Below are 17,136 nucleotides of genomic sequence, written 5' to 3' on the forward strand. Positions count from 1 at the left end.
TTACTGTTAAATCATGACAGATTTTAGTAAGTGTAATGATGCGTAATTTGAAAAAAATAGTTTGGCGCATACACTGTGTTGCTCTTTTTCTCTTCAGTGCTGTTGAGGATGTTAGGGCTGTCCACTGTTTCAGAGGTTTGACTTCCTCCATAGCACTTTAAACTAGAATATTCTCACTAGAATTCAAATTGGTCACATTAGTTTTGCAGTCTACTCTGCGATACTGAGGGAAGTCCAGTGGATGTGCACGCGCTCCAGAGATACAGTAGGGTAGAACAGAGAAGAAGATCATTGCCGTGAATGGTTCTGCGAGAGCTTGCACAGCACACTTGCACAAAAACCAGGCTTTAATCGCACTACGAAAATATCACGTTGCAGATGAGAATCAGTTTTAACGTGTATGAAGCAATGAATGCGAGCTTATCGTTAAATATTTCTCTGCTAATTAAACCAAAATAATTAAATGGAGGGAGAACCATGGCATTGTTCTTTCTCTGCTGTCCGCGACCCAATTTGAACAGACCTGCGACCCACTTTTGGGTACCCATCCACCAGTTGAGAAACCCTGCGATAGAGGATGAATCTTTTAACTCAGAACAGTGGACATTTCACCTTAAAACCGATGCAATACATGTAACTAAAGAACCGTATAAGATAATTAAGCAGAAATGTGCCAGTCACATAATTTTCATGAGATCAGGTTGGTTTGATAATAATGAGATTAAATGATATTCACCTAACCTTAAGGGTGCAGATAGTAATATTTTGTTTGTGTCATCTTGTACTTACAGTGACACCTAGTGGCCTGGATGCAGCATCATTCAAAGTCAACAGTTTTCAGTTTCAGATGTCATTGTAGAAATTCACTATTCACAATCAGCCATGATTCATTTAATCCAAGAGTGAAAGTGTCCAATAACAGGATGTTTACTGAGATTATGTTAGTAGTGATTCAAACATGGCCACGGGGGACCCTCTCCATGTAGAATAAAACAGCTTTTATAATATTACTGATATACTAGAGTCCTCATCTCATGTGACTGATCATGATTTTATACTCGTTTCAAAATGACTATTCCTTTCTTTTTTCTGACAAAAATAATACAGGGTGTACCTTTAAACACATATAAATAGATACAATAATACATTTAATAAAGCTGTTAGGGACATTGTCCAACATTTAATTTTTCCCATTCCTCTGTGAAGTTTAATTTGTAGAAGCTGAACTTGAACTAAAGGACATTCAATGTCTCGAAAAGGTCAAAATATTCCTGGGTACTTGTAAAGTACTGATGTTTCTCAGCTTCAGCCTCTCTGGCTGCATTCAATATTCTGCTCAAGTCATTGAGTCTGGCACTCCCTCCTGTGCAGAGTTCAATGAGAATAAATTAACCATGTCATCTAATTCACTCACTAAACCCAGAGAAGCACGTCGTGGAGGTCCTACTCAAGCTCAGGTTTGGCTGGAGAACTTCAGAGGACATGGCGAGCAACATGGTGAGAGAGATCCTGGCATTTATACTCACTACCTCTGGCTGGGTGCTGGTGTCCTCCACTTTACCTACAGACTACTGGAAGGTGTCTTCAATCGATGGCACAGTGATCACCACGGCAACATTCTGGTCCAACCTGTGGAAAACATGTGTGACTGATTCCACTGGTATCTCCAACTGCAAAGATTTCCCTTCAATGCTCGCTCTGGACGGTCAGACATGATTTTTTTTTTCTCACACTGCTTGTATGTTTATATGTACACCAACAGTCAAAAGTTTTGAGACATCTGACTGAATTTATTTTTCCTTCAATATTGTCCAAACAATTGACTGGTTGTAAATGTATAGTTTAGATATACACACTATTATTAATTGTTTACATTTATGTTAATAGTAAAGTCATCAAAACTATGGAATTATGTTGTTACTAAACAAATTCCAAAATAAATAAAAACTGTGTTATATTTTTGCATCTTCAAAGTAGTCACCCATTGTTTAGAATTTGCAGACATGAACTCTTGACATTTTCTCAACCAACTTCTTGAGGAATCACCCTGGGATGCTTTTTAAACCGTATTGAAGGAGTTCCCATCTATGTTGGGCACTTATTGGCTGCTTTTCTTTAATATTTGGTCCAAGTCATCAATTTAAAAAATAGTTTTTTAAATTCAATTTTAGTTTTATACTAAATTAATATAGTTGCACAATTATATTTATGTCTACAAAACTAATTTCAAACATTTAAACATATGCCTTCAGATAAAAAGATTTTTAAGATCATGAGAAAAATTTCAGTCAAGTGTTTCAAGACTTTTTACTGGTAGTGTATATTTATAATTATAATAATCAAATATCAAATAAATATATTATAATATATATCTCTCGATGTGTCTCAATCATAAAGTGTTGCCAAATGTCCCATATTAGCCTGGATGTGTTGTAATTTGGCCAAAATGAAGACTTCCCGTATTGTAGTGGCGAGATGTGTGAATTGGAGTTGTACTGGCTGCCCCTTGCTGACTGCTGCTAACACAAACTCCATTGGAAGGAAATCTTTTATTCTTGTACAGTTGGGTGCATGATTAATAGTATTACTGTTCTGAACATGTTTTATAATTTATCACACATTAAATTGACAGTCTTAATAATAATAATAATAATAATAATAATATATATATATATATATATATATATATATATATATGTATATATATATATATATATATGTGTATATTAGGGCTGTCGATTTAATGCGTTAATTCAGTGCGATTAATTTGACAAAAATTAATGCGTTAAAAAAAATAACGCAATTAATCGCACCATAATAAGGAAGATTCCTGAGAAATGCAAGCTTGTAGTACCACCTGTTTACTCCAGAGGGCAGTAAGTGAAATTTCAGCTGTATGAGCAACGCACAGTTTATACTGTGAAGAAAACAACCCACAACACAGACATGCGTTACGTTCTTGCGTTCAAAACACTTGAAGGAGCGCAAATGCGAACTAAGGGATCTCAAGATGTGTTTAAAGATTGAGTATTAAACTATATTTAACTTGACACAGTGACCTAAACATTTTATATTTATGATACAACAAACCGGAGACGTCTAACGTAGGTGTAAATTGACGGGTCCTTAAACAAGCCATCATAATAAATCTCCAACTGATTGACAAATTCACTTGTGAAATGGATTGCTGTGAACTGTATGCCAATGATTGACTTATGATTCAATAATATGGTAGTAAACAATACATTGTATTCTAAAGCCGCTTTTTGTATCATCTTATTAATGATTAACTCTTCTGTCACAAGAATGTAATGCATTTTAATTATCTGAATATTTATATATATATAATTTTTTTATATTTAAAGATAACTATGTATAATTATATATTGATATAAATATGTATAATCATTATATATTGAATTATTGTTATATGAGGGGCTTTCTCAGCAAATATTTGTATATGCGATTAATCGCGACACCATGTAATTAATTCGATTAAAAATTTTAATCGATTGACAGCCCTAATATATATATATATTGTGTGTTTACTTAGCTTTATTGAGATTATTGTTCCTAGAAATAATATTCATGGTGTGACGTGTGTGAGAACCAATGGCACTTGATTTATTCATATTATGCAATTGTTTTATATAAATACCAGGTAACTGCTTCAAGATATTAAAGTAATTATAAAAATTACATGTATATATTTAAACAGTTTTATATATATATATATATATATATATATATATATATATATATATACATACAGTTGCAATAAATATTATTCAACCCCTGAACAGCAATACGCCCTGGTGATGTGAATTAAATACAAACTAAAATCTCAGTAAACAGTCGAAGTGAGTGTAATAGGTTAGAGGAATGAGGAAGCGGGAGATGGTGAATCCAACTCAAAGGTAATTTTATTCTTCACACAAAAACACGTTCGCTTGGAAAACATGTGTGACTAATTCCACAGGTGTCTCCAACTGCAAAGATTTCCCTTAAATGTTTTTAATAGACATTTGAGTGATTTTGATAACAAAGAGTTCAGTTTACCCAAATTTTTTTATTAAAAATTACATTCTCTCCACAAATGTGTTGTAAAAAATATATAACCCCCAAAGTCAATAATTTGTGGAGCATAATTTACCCTTAATAACAGCAAATAAATGTTTCAGGTAAGTGTTGTTAGGCTTCGGACACCCCTCTTGGAATTGTACACATTTCTCATGAGCAAAAGCTTAAAGCTCATTTACATTCTTTGGTTTCTCTGCTCCCACTGCTTCCTTGAAATCCCAACAAAGATTTTTAATATGACTTTAATGATGGACTGGAAGGGCCATTCAAGGACATTCCACGACCCATCCCTGAACCAGATTTTGGACAACTTGGATGTATCTTTGGTGTTACTGTCTTGCTGGAAAGTCCAGTGATCACAGAGCTTCAGTTTACACACTGAAGGCATCAAATTTTTGCCAAAATGGCCTCATACCTGAAAGAATCCATGCCGTCAGTCACATCCATCAGGATATCCATCTCCTGCAGCCACAACAGGACTGACCCACCTCCATGTTTGACTGTGGGGATGGTATAGTTCTTGTCATCACCTTGCCTTTCTTACTCAGGACATTCTGCTGACCCATTGGTCTAAAGCTCATTTTGAGTTTAGCATCATACGTCCATAAAACTTTCTTCCAGGACTCCACAGGTCTTTCCTATTAACTTCTTGAATATTCATTCAACTGGAGTCAACATTTCCCTTGGTGAAGTTTTGCTTTCTTCCACACCCAAGAAGGTTGCTGTTGTAAAATGTATGAATGGTGCTGCCAACTTTGTCTATTGGAAATATAAGTGCCTTGGAGCCATGACCTTTCATATTTAATATACATGTTGAATAATTATGACATGCCTGTATTAAATTTTTTTATCTTGCTATTTTGGGCCTGGGCAGCTCAGTGAGCATTGATGCTGTCTACCACCTCTGGAGTCATGAGTTCGAATCCAGGGTGTGCTGAGTGACTCCAGCCAGGTCTCCTAAGCAACCAAATTGGTCCAGTTGCTACGGAGGGTAGAGTCACATGGGGTAACCTCCTTGTGGTCGCAGTTAGTGGCTCTCGCTCTCAATGGGGCTTGTGGTTAGTTGTGCATGGATCGCAGAGGGTAGCATGAGCCTCCACATGAGGAGTCTCCGCGGTGTCATGCACAACGAGCCACATGATAAGATGCGCAGATTGATGGTCTCAGAAGCGGAGACAACTGAGACTTGTCCACCGCCACCCAGATTGAGGTGAGTAACTGCGTCATCACGAGGACCTACTAAGTAATGGGTATTGGGCGTTCCAAACTTGGAGAAAAGGGGATACAAAATACGTTTTGCTGTCCTTTTCTGCATTTCGCGGTGACATTTTGTGGTCTGTTTTGCATTACATGGCGGCTCATTTTTGCTAATCGCGGCCCATCCAGCACATTTCGCGGTCGACCCACTGGCCCGCTTGGTTCCCCCGATGGCCATTCCACCCCGATCGGCCCCAAAGTGAGTCGGCCAACCGGGAAAATGCACGATAGGCCAGATTACCAGTCCAGCCCGGGATAAGGCCCTACATCAGCACTGCTGTGATTCGCCCATAGGCAAAGTGCCGTAGGTAATCACAGGTAAAAACTCCCAAGCAGAGATGCTGTAGTGTGTTAGTCAGCTTTCTGAAGAAATGTCATTTTGTTAAAATTCATCCTATTTTCTCAGTGGAAAAATAGTCATCTAAGCAGAGGTATTCCTCCCTATTTCGCTGTAGCTGGTGCTCAAGAGTCATTCACAATAGAAACAGGAATCTCCTATGCCATTTTGAACATAATGTCCTCTCCAGTGTGGAAACTCCGGTAAGTGGTAAGCACCTTGAGTTTGTGTAATTAATCAGTCTGTTGTGTCTCTCAGCTGTGATGAGCCTTAATGCTGAAGTTGTTAGTTTAAAGCCATTTAAAGCTATTTCCTAGCTTTAGTAGTGTAGTAGTAAAACAAGTGATCACATAGTGCTGATGGATGAAAACACTGACTGACGCTGACTCATTTCACATCATCTGGCTTATATTACAAAATTGTCTTTTGCTGCCAACTGCTGTCTAAAATATGTAATGTCAATACATTTCATGTAAAGCGAGACATAGCTCTTAGCACATATACACTGCTCTTACACTTTAGTTTAGAACAGCACACACACAAGCAGAGTGATACAAACAGTGAAGCATCAGAGTGCTGATGGTGTCAGACCATAAGTAGAAATGGACTCATAGAACGTCTCTCGTCAATTCAAATTCGAGGACTGGAACTAACTGTTGTATATATATAATGTTTATAATTATTATAATATCTTAAAGCAGTGAAATGACTCTTTACCTTCCAACATGTCAATATTTAGCACTTTTCAGGAAGCTAAGGGCAATAAATTAGATGTCTTTTATCTCCAGGCTGTTTTCCAACATTTAGTTTCTTTTGGGTTTTAACTAGCAAGCTAATATTTGCCCAGAGAACAGCTAGAAGGCCAGTCTGCCGTGATGTGCATGGATACCAAATTTCTAGAGCATGATTCAAGGACAAACATACATAATCAGAGAAAGAGCCTGTTCTTACTTAAAGAACTATTGTAAAGGCTTGTAATTAAATACGTTTCACGAACTTTCAAATTAAATTGAATTCAATAAAATTTTCAATTCAAAGTGATTCATGTGAACTGAATCTTTTCATACTTTGTATGGATAAAATATGTAAATATATATTTTTACCCATATATGTATGGACAGACAGACATGCAGACAGATAGATAGATTTATTGAATGATTATAAAGTATTTTATGTTTTTGTGTTTTCTCTTGTTTATCAGGTTATATCCAGGTGTGTCGGGGTTTAATGATCTCATCTGTTTGTCTTGGTTTCTTTGGATCTATTTCTGCTCTGATTGGCATGAAATGTACAAAGATTGGAGGACTTGATCAAACCAAAGCCAGAATCGTCTGCTTTGCTGGACTCAACTTTATTATTACTGGTGTGTTTTTAACTTTATACCTATCTTTCTCTGAGTCCTTATAAAGAACACTAGTTCTCTACATTTGGACATACAGGTGAAACTCGAAAAATTAGAATATCGTGCAAAAGTTAATTAATTTTAGTAATTCAACTTAAAAGGTGAAACTAATATATTATATAGATTCATTACAAGCAAAGTAAGATATTTCAAGCCTTTATTTGATATAATTTTGATGATTATGGCTTACAGCTTATGAAATCCCCAAATTCAGAATCTCAGAAAATTAGAATATTGTGAAAAGGTTCAGTATTGTAGGCTCAAAGTGTCTCACTCTAATCAGCTAAACACCTGCAAAGGGTTCCTGAGCCTTTAAATGGTGTCTCAGTCTGGTTCAGTTGAATTCACAATCATGGGGAAGACTGCTGACCTGACAGTTGTGCAGAAAACCATCATTGACACCCTCCACAAGGAGGGAAAGCCTCAAAAGGTAATTGCAAAAGAAGTTGGATGTTCTCAAAGTGCTGTATCAAAGCACATTAATAGAAAGTTAAGTGGAAGGGAAAAGTGTGGAAGACAAAGGTGCACAAGCAGCAGGGATGACCGTAGCCTGGAGAGGATTGTCAGGAAAAGGCCATTCAAATGTGTGGGGAGCTTCACAAGGAGTGGACTGAAGCTGGAGTTACTGCATCAAGAGCCACCACACACAGACGGGTCCTGGACATGGGCTTCAAATGTCAAACGTCTTACCTGGGCTAAAGAAAAAAAGAACTGGTCTGTTGCTCAGTGGTCCAAAGTCCTCTTTTCTGATGAGAGCAAATTTTGCATCTCATTTGGAAACCAAGGTCCCAGAGTCTGGAGGAAGAATGGAGAGGCACACAATCCAAGATGCTTGAAGTCCAGTGTGAAGTTTCCACAGTCTGTGTTGGTTTGGGGAGCCATGTCATCGGCTGGTGTTGGTCCACTGTGCTTTATTAAGTCCAGAGTCAACGCTGCCGTCTACCGGGACATTTTAGAGCACTTCATGCTTCCTTCAGCAGACAAGCTTTATGGAGATGCTGACTTCATTTTCCAGCAGGACTTGGCACCTGCCCACACTGCCAAAAGTACCAAAACCTGGTTCAATGACCATGGTATTACTGAGCTTGATTGGCCAGCAAACTCGCTTGACCTGAACCCCATAGAGAATCTATGGGGCATTGCTAAGAGAAAGATGAGAGACATGAGACCAAACAATGCAGAAGAGCTGAAGGCCGCTATTGAAGCATCTTGGTCTTCCATAACACCTCAGCAGTGCCACAGGCTGATAGCATCCATGCCACGCCGCATTGAGGCAGTAATTAATGCAAAAGGGGCCCAAACCAAGTACTGAGTACATATGCATGATTATACTATTCAGAGGGCCAACATTTCTGTATTTAAAATCCTTTTTTTATTGATTTCATGTAATATTCTAATTTTCTGAGATTCTGAATTTGGGGTTTTCATAAGCTGTAAGCCATAATCATCAAAATTATATCAAATAAAGGCTTGAAATATCTTACTTTGCTTGTAATGAGTCTATATAATATATTAGTTTCACCTTTTAAGTTGAATTACTGAAATTAATGAACTTTTGCACAATATTCTAATTTTTCGAGTTTCACCTGTATGTGTTGTTAATTATTCATAAAATTACTATAATCTACTTTGTAATTCTTTAATGTGTTCATGTTCATCTGTGATAGGTCTGTGTTCTCTCAGCGCCTGTTCCCTGTACGCTCACAGAATCACATCAGAGTTTTTTGACCCTTTTTTTGTTGAACAAAAGTATGATTTTTTTTTTCTCCAAAAACATTTACACATGTGCTATAAGGATGACTGTAATGATCAAGGGGCTGAGGTCAGTTATTTAATGTCCTGTTTTCCTCAGGTATGAATTGGGAGCCGCACTGTTCATCGGATGGGCAGGATCAGCACTCTGTATCTTAGGCGGGCTGATTTTTTGCCTGTCACTGTCTGATAGCATGAACAGAAGGTAAAGATCAAATATTTCAATCTACTTTAATATAAAGAGGAGACTGGGGCTGTTTGTCACACTTTATTCCAGTGAATATTATAGATTTTTCAGCTAAATTTAAACAGAAAACAAAATTATGAAACACAAAACAATCCACAAAATAACAATGGAAATAGTAACAGACAAAAATGTATTTAACAACAGATATTTTAATGAATTGTATAAAAATGTATTACCACATATACATCATGTTGTAACGATAGTGTGGGAAGCAGGAGCAGGCAGACAGGAGGATCAGATCCAAACGCAGTTTATTGAGGTTGAGACAAAACAAAACAAAACACTGGAACAAATGAAGTCCACGGGGGGAACAGACTCAAACACAAAATAACACACAGTAGGTGGAACAAACAGCGAACAGTGAACATCCATGAAGGGATGGGGAATCCTTGAATGCACTAGGGGGAACAGAGAGAACAGCAGGAGGTCATAGGAGTAAACGGGAACCGTGAAGACGAACAAGAAATGTCAGACAGCAGGGTAACCTCGGACGGAACAGACAGGGAACAGGGTAACCTCGGACGGAACAGACAGGGAACAGACAGGGAACAGACAGGGAACAGACAGGGAACCTCGGACGGAACAGACAGGGAACCTCGGACGGAACAGACAGGGAACCTCGGACGGAACAGACAGGGAACAGGGTAACCTCGGACGGAACACACAACGATGACATTCACGTTCACATACAATCAACGAAAGACAGCGACTAAACCAAAAACCAGGATATATAGACATGAACATAGAACTAAGGGGCCAATGAACAAACAGAACACCAAACAAGATAACGAGGGAAGAAACAGAGGCAAGTAGCAAGTTAACGAGGGACAGGTGAAAGCAATGACGGAAAACACGAACACTAACAAAGAGACTATGGAGTTACATAAGGGACAAAAGTGAAAACTAAGGAATGCAAAAAGTGACGAAAATGGTAAACAAGAGGGAACAGTGAAACAAGACGGGGTAACCGTTATACATGTGAAATCTTGCTGTTCTGAAATTTATAAAAACTACCCTTGTTTTGAGAGCACAGTTCAACCATTATAGACAATACATTACTGTATATAGTTAACACTTCTCTGAATTAATAATGTGGTTTTATTGTTTTTTACTTGTTTTTCCAAAAGCTAGTAAAAAAATAAGATGATTTTGACATTTTATTTGAAGGGTACAATAATAATAATAATAATAAGAGGGGTTTAAACTAGGTTTTTGAAATCTACATACAAAATCACTGCTAGAAATATATACATTTGTGTAATTGGACTTTTGACTTAAACCTTTAAGTTACTGAGGTATAGCCCTTGTGACAACTGCCCCAGTCCCCACAAATATCAATCTGTGTTTTAAACATTAGACAGAAGGAATCAGATTTAAGAAAAATGCTTATTTCTTATAGCTTCACTTTACAATAAGGTTGTATCCTTTAGTTCAGGCAAAAGGGATATGACAAGTACGTAGGATTGATCTTGGCAGAATAGATCTGCTTATGCTGCTGCTACAGCAGAAAGACTTACTACTGCTAAGAACATTTACATAAATGCTGTGTTGGGCATGTAGGACATGCTGCTAATGCACAATTAGACATACATACAATCCCTGTGAAGCAGATCTAGACAAGCGGTGCTGGGGAGCAGGAGGGTTTCAGTGAGAAATCTCTTGTAGCACAATGCATTAAGACTGGCTCACCAGCAAACAACTGAAAACATTAGATGACAGAAATGAACTGTTACAGCACCTTCCTAAACCCCTGTAACACTGCAACAAATTGTTTGACGTTCGTAGGAAGGAAAGGATTTATTGCAATTTGTATTTATTTTTTAATTCTAAGTTCATTCATTAACATTCAGACTGTAACCCTTTCCCCCAATCATTATAGGGGAATCATTATTATTACTTTGGAACCACAACAAAACAGATTTTCACTAGGGGTCTTTTGTGGCATTGTACAGTAATCAAGAATTTATGCATTTTATATAGTTTTCAGTATGTGTCAAAAATGACCCGAAGGACAAAAGGAAGGTGCAGTTTCTTAAGACAATAGGAGGGTTAAAGGACACCACCCTGCAGAGCTTAGCTCCAACCATAAACAAACATGCCTGAACCAGTTAATCAAGGTCTTAGCAATAAGTTGGCATGTGTGAAAAAGCACAGCTGAAAGCTTTGCAGGATGGTGGCCCTCGAGTACTGGAGTTGAAATCTACTGTGCTAAATAAAGAAGGGAGTCGATTGACTGATAAGTCAGAGACGTATCAGCTTTCCCATGGAGTAATTGAGCCAAGTGGCTAACAGATTACATGTCAAAGGACCAAACAGCTTGCATCATATAGGTTTTTATAACGTAACCTCCTCAGCTCTGCTGCATATTGGCTACCACCTACATTTTTCACATCCAAATTTAAAAGCTCACCTGAAACACGTACAGTGGACTAATTTCAAAATATGTTTGATAGAAAACCCCTGTAATCGAAATAATTTTTTAACAGAAAAATTTGATTAAAATAATTCCTGAACAATTTTACAAATGTTTACAAATATTATGATTTATCCTTTCTTTGAAAGCCTGTGATTTAGGTTTAATTTGCTCCAGGGGCGTCGCTAGGGCAAAACAATCAGTGCTTGAGCCCCGAATTATTGGAGTCTAGCCCCGAAAGCTTTTTGTTCTGATCTACCCTGGTGTTGAGTAAAACTCAAATCAAGAAGTTAACCCTTGTGCACAAAAACCATGTAATATTGTACTGTAATTGTGGAATTTTCATAAACAAATGCAATAACACTAAGTTCTCTCATTTAAAAACTCTCAAGTTGTGCAGTTTTTGGGGGGTTGTGGTATTTAAAACTTATTTACCTCTGAATTACTAAACTACACCATTAATTATATATAAAATAAGAACATTTTATGTCAAATTTACTTCAGTGAAGATCTACATTTCTGGACTTAAAATTATTATTTTTTTAAATGAAAATGACCTGAAATGATCCAAAGTTCAGGAGCACAGGTATCTTCTATTCCACTCAAACAGAAAATAAACACACTCGTTCTTGTAGTCGTTCTGACAGATCCCACGTCTGTACATGTGTGGAGCTCGCTCCCCCTTCTTGTCCTCTGGAATAATCTTAAAACCCCTCTCGAGCTCTCACTGCAACAAGAAACAGGTGTTACAATTGAACACTGACTGGTGATGATCCTTACCGTATCCCTCTCCCGACCTCACTCTCCACAGAGCGTCACACAACCATGCCCCCGCCTCCACAGAAACTGTATATACAGTATTTATATATTCTCAAAGACATAAAAAATTCACTATTTTTGTCAAAGTTTAGCTTTTTTGGGGGGGTTTGAGGTGTTTTGAAATCTCAAATTGCAATGATGCCACACAAATCATGGTGTTACAAAGAAAAGACTTTTTCCCCTATCATTTCAAACATCCCAATTCAATAAATCAAAAGAATAAATTAATAAAAAATGTCAATACAACCAACAGCAAAAAACAGAACAGGAATGAACAGAGATAATTAATTTTGTGTACAAACATAAGACTTAGAATTAACATTTTGCTCCCACTCCTAAGCGTAAACTTTCTCACAGTTAAAAATCAACTGTCTAAAACACAGCCTTTGATCTGTGTGTGTGTGTGTGTGTGTGTGTGTGTGTGTGTGTGTGTGTGTGTTGGCATGCGTGCATGTGTGTAAGCATGCTTGCTTTGTGCTAAGTATTATTGCCACACCCTTTGAATTCAATAAATGTGTGTGTGTGTGTGTGTCTGCATGTGTGTCTGGAAGTATGTGCGTTCTGCATTGTGGATATGTTATAGTATCGCCTCTTAATTTCTCTGTGTGTTTTGTATTTTGGCTGATTTATTTTATTTTATTTGACAAATAATAATAATAATAAAAAAAATGCTTGGTTTATCCTCCCAGACATTCATTTCATGTGTGAGTTCAATTGACCCCGAACGTCACAAGTGTTAGTTTTTTGTTGTCACACCACAACACAACCTCAATCCAGCCCAATGCTTGTGTGTGTGTGTGTGTGTGTGTGTGTGTGTATAGATAGCAAACGTAGGAAAAGTCGCCAACTCTCATGCCACTGAGTTGAAGGAAGCCGTCATAGTTACTGTCGTAACCTCCGTTCCCTGATGGAATAAAATAAAATAAATCAGCCACAATGCAAAACACACACAGAGAAATGAAGAGGTGAGACTATAGTTGTTGCTGTGTTTGTTTCTTTAACTTACTATCACAACCTACAGCTGAATTGCAATGCATTATTGGGGGTTACCCTCTTACATAAAACTCTGTGATTCCCACAATGTATGAACGGACATTAGGGACAGTCGATATTTTACATTGGTGTGTGTATAAATGGATATAGTATTTAATATTATGTGATTTTCCCACTGTACTACCAGAAATATTGAATTCTATCCACTGTGTTGACATGATGTTGGGCTCCATCCTATGGCGTTTGTTATGCCGGTCTATTCCACACACGTTCACTCTTCCAACACCCATCAGAATGCCTCTTATATATCTTATATATTCTGTTTACATAACGTTTAAGAATGCCACCTTTTGCTTTAAACCATTTTCTTAATTGCATGTAAATGTGGTTCTTGTTAACATGTTCAACTTTCAATGTTTAAACTGTAGTAGTACATAGAAATGAACATAAAACACTATATTATAGGCATACAAACATATTGTAACATTACCACTTTATTTGATGCTGTTTCCCCTTTAAGCAGTTCATATCATTCGGACAGAAGAGCTTTTGTCAACAGTGGAGCATCTTTAATGTCGGTTCAAGCGGTTCCTCAGAGTCAGTCCTCACACGTCAGGAGACCTCCAACAGATCGCAGAACCTCAAAACACTTCGACAAAAACGCCTATGTATAACACCTACACATTCTGCACATACACACACACTGCTGTCTTCACTTATTCATGTTGGATTGCAAAAACGAGTTTTGCAGTTATTTGTGAACCTTTAAATGGCCAAGAATCATTAATATTTGTTGTGTATCAGATGTTTCACCTGACTCTAGTGGCTGTAATTCAAAGTTTTGGTCAGGATTATGATTTGAGCATTAGGTAATATTCAAGACTCTAGAGCAGTGTTTCTCTACTAATTTAGGTTTAGGTCCCACATATTATAATGGTCAACACAGTACCAAAATCTCACAAAAGTAAACAAAAATGTATTTTTACTGAATATTAGTCTAAATAGGAAAACTGAAAATGTATAAATAGCAGAAGTGTAATGTACCAGCCTAGCATAAGGAAAAACACTGTGGCAGAAACTGTATTATTTGGATAGTTGCATTTTAATATTTGCATTTAGCATCGTTAGATAGTTGAGAACCACAGATCTAAAGCACATCTAATGCAAATCCGGCACCATGTTTATGTTTACACAACAGCATTGCATGAGATTATGTCATCTGTTGATAGTTTAGTTCTTTTGGACTAGTGTGGATGATTTATTTTAATTCATCACAGGATATTGTGGATGAGCGGGATTCTATTTTGAGTTGACACATTCCTGCAGTACAGGACAGCAATACTATTTTGAAATAGGTTAGACCCAAATGTGTGTAGATACTATCAGCTAAAAGTGACTGGTGAAGACATCATAAGCCTTTATACAGTAGTTATTGTAAGTAGTATATGTGTTTGCACTGGGGCCCATAAGATCCTGATTACAACACTGGCTAAATCATGCTTTACAATTCTATACAGATTTTAATTTCAATACAGCCAGAATTTTGAATAAAGATAACCTTGTTTTGTTACCACATTAATGTGAAAAAATTTGTTTTTTTCCATTTTTAATATATATATATGCTATATTCTGATTAGGGCTGTCGATTTAACGTATTACGTAAAAAAAACTTAACACCATTAATCGCACTGCCCCCGGACTGTAATATGGAAGATTCCTGAGAAATACAAGCTTGTAGTACCACCTGTTTACTCCAGAGGGCAGTAAGTGAAACTTCAGCTGTGTGGCAATGCGCAGTTTATACAGTGAAGAAAAACACCCTTGAGCAGCAGAACAACACAGACATGTGTTAAGTTCTTGCGTTCAAAACACTTGATGGAGCGCAAATCCGAACTAAGGGATCTCAAGATGTGTATTAAACTATATTTAACTTGACACAGTGACCTAAAAATGTTATGTTTATGACGCAATGCATCCAAGACGCTACACAAGCATGTCTGACGCAAGTGTTATAATATGTTATATGGTAATAAATAATACATTGTATTCTAAAGCCGCTTTTTGTATTGTCTTATTAATGATGAACTCTTCTGCCACATAAATGTAATGCATTTTAATTATCTGATATATATATATATATATATATATATATATATATATATATATATATATATATATATATATTATAATTTTTATAATAATCATTATTTCATCAGTATATATTGAATTATTGTGATATGAGGGGCTTTCTCAGCAAATATTTGTATATGCGATGAAATGCGATTAATTAATCGGGACACCATGTAATTAATTCGATTAAACATTTTGAATAATTGACAGCCCTAATTCTGATGTAACTTGGTCATTAATGTATTGATGATTGATCTTGAAAAAAATCTATCTAATAAAAAATGTGTCTAACACACATATCTGTGTGTGGCTGTCAGAGTTTGGGATTGTCAAGGTGGACTGTGCTACACTGTGCATAAATAAAACTGATTGGTCTATGTGTCAAAATACTTGCATTCTTGTATATTGCATGTTTATGAAATTCGTGCAGTGAAAATACTTAAATGTTTGTTTTTGCGTATCACAAAACTCAGCTCTGCATTATGATCTTTGGTCACTGGCATCATGGAAATGATGCCAACAGATGCTTCTTGCTGAAGTCCCTGACTTCAAAAGTCAAATGTCTGACATTGAGCAGTGTTCCAGTCATTAAGTAAATGGTGGGAAAATTTAGAGTTCCGAGTTGTCTGAAATGCACCATTTGTCTCTGGCCTCGACACATGAACACCATGTGTGTTTGTAGTCTCCATTTGGATGAATCCTGCGTTTAGGTTTGTTGTTGATTTTGGAAGCTAGTGACATTTCTTACTGTTCTTTCACCACCATTGCACATTAACTCTTAAACTGAACTGCGTCAACCAATTCCAGTACTGGACCAGAAATCTGATCTACACACCATCAGGCCGGAGTGAATCTGATACAAGCGAGAGACCTGAGCATCTCCTACCTGACACACACACACATCCATTTATTCTGGCAAGTACCGACTTCCAAATTATTTTGCATACATGTAGAGGAAAAGAAAGCTCCAGCAAGTATGTGGACCACCAGACTTAACATTGTATCATATTTACAGGCACAGCTTTTCATTTATTAACAAATGGCAAAAGGGGAACTGACCCAAAAAGAAGAAGAAAAAAAGGAATAAAAGGGGATCAGACCCAAAAATAAAACACAGGCAAGATAATAAAAAAAAGAAAAGAAAAGGGGAACAGAACCAGCACAGACACTGGGAACCAAAGGCAGTGCTACTCTCAAAGTTGCAAGATGGACTAGGGTGGGGCTGAATGGATGGACCAACATGAAAGCCAGAGACCACAGGGTAGCAGATGGACCTGTAGACACAGGGTAAAGGGTGGTTGAGTGGGGCAGACCAAGGGGTTGCTGGCACAGCACACCAAGGAAAAATGGTAGTTGGAGCAGACAAAGGCCATGCAGAAGGAACAGACCAGTGGGGCACTTTTGGAGCAGTAGACCCTAATGTTACTGGTGGAGCCTGAGACCACAGGAGGGGTCCCTCAAAAATTGTGGTGGCTGGGACAGGAGACTCTGATGACTTACCTCTCCTCCTCCTGGATATCTCTGACAAGGGTAAAGGGTTAACCATGGGCAGAAGGAAGGGTTAATTCCAGGGTGAGTCCTGAGAGGTGAAATCCTCAACAGATCCCTCAGATGGCAATAAATGTCAACGAACTACCAGAAACTCAATTTCCCTATGAGCGTCATCATGACACAAATACATAATGACCAAAGATCTGTCTGCTTTC

At 37.4% G+C, this 17,136-nt stretch overlaps 1 protein-coding gene across 2 annotated transcripts; it reads left to right on the forward strand.

Annotated features, from left to right (window-relative positions):
- Nucleotides 1–1,426: 1,426 nt before the first annotated feature.
- Nucleotides 1,427–15,811, forward strand: cldn10b (claudin 10b). 2 transcript variants are annotated; one of them, XM_052149005.1, is made up of 5 exons: nt 1,427–1,705; nt 6,876–7,037; nt 8,744–8,825; nt 8,929–9,033; nt 13,821–15,811. In XM_052149005.1, exons 1-5 carry the CDS (start codon nt 1,483–1,485, stop codon nt 13,972–13,974), a joined length of 726 nt encoding a protein of 241 aa, XP_052004965.1. In that variant the 5' UTR covers nt 1,427–1,482; the 3' UTR covers nt 13,975–15,811. The 2 variants fall into 2 exon arrangements, with proteins under 2 accessions (XP_052004965.1, XP_052004966.1); XM_052149006.1 differs by having other exon boundaries at nt 13,824–15,811.
- Nucleotides 15,812–17,136: the final 1,325 nt, after the last annotated feature.

This window comes from Xyrauchen texanus, chromosome 18 (assembly GCF_025860055.1).
Source record: "Xyrauchen texanus isolate HMW12.3.18 chromosome 18, RBS_HiC_50CHRs, whole genome shotgun sequence".
Lineage (NCBI taxonomy): Eukaryota > Metazoa > Chordata > Actinopteri > Cypriniformes > Catostomidae > Xyrauchen > Xyrauchen texanus.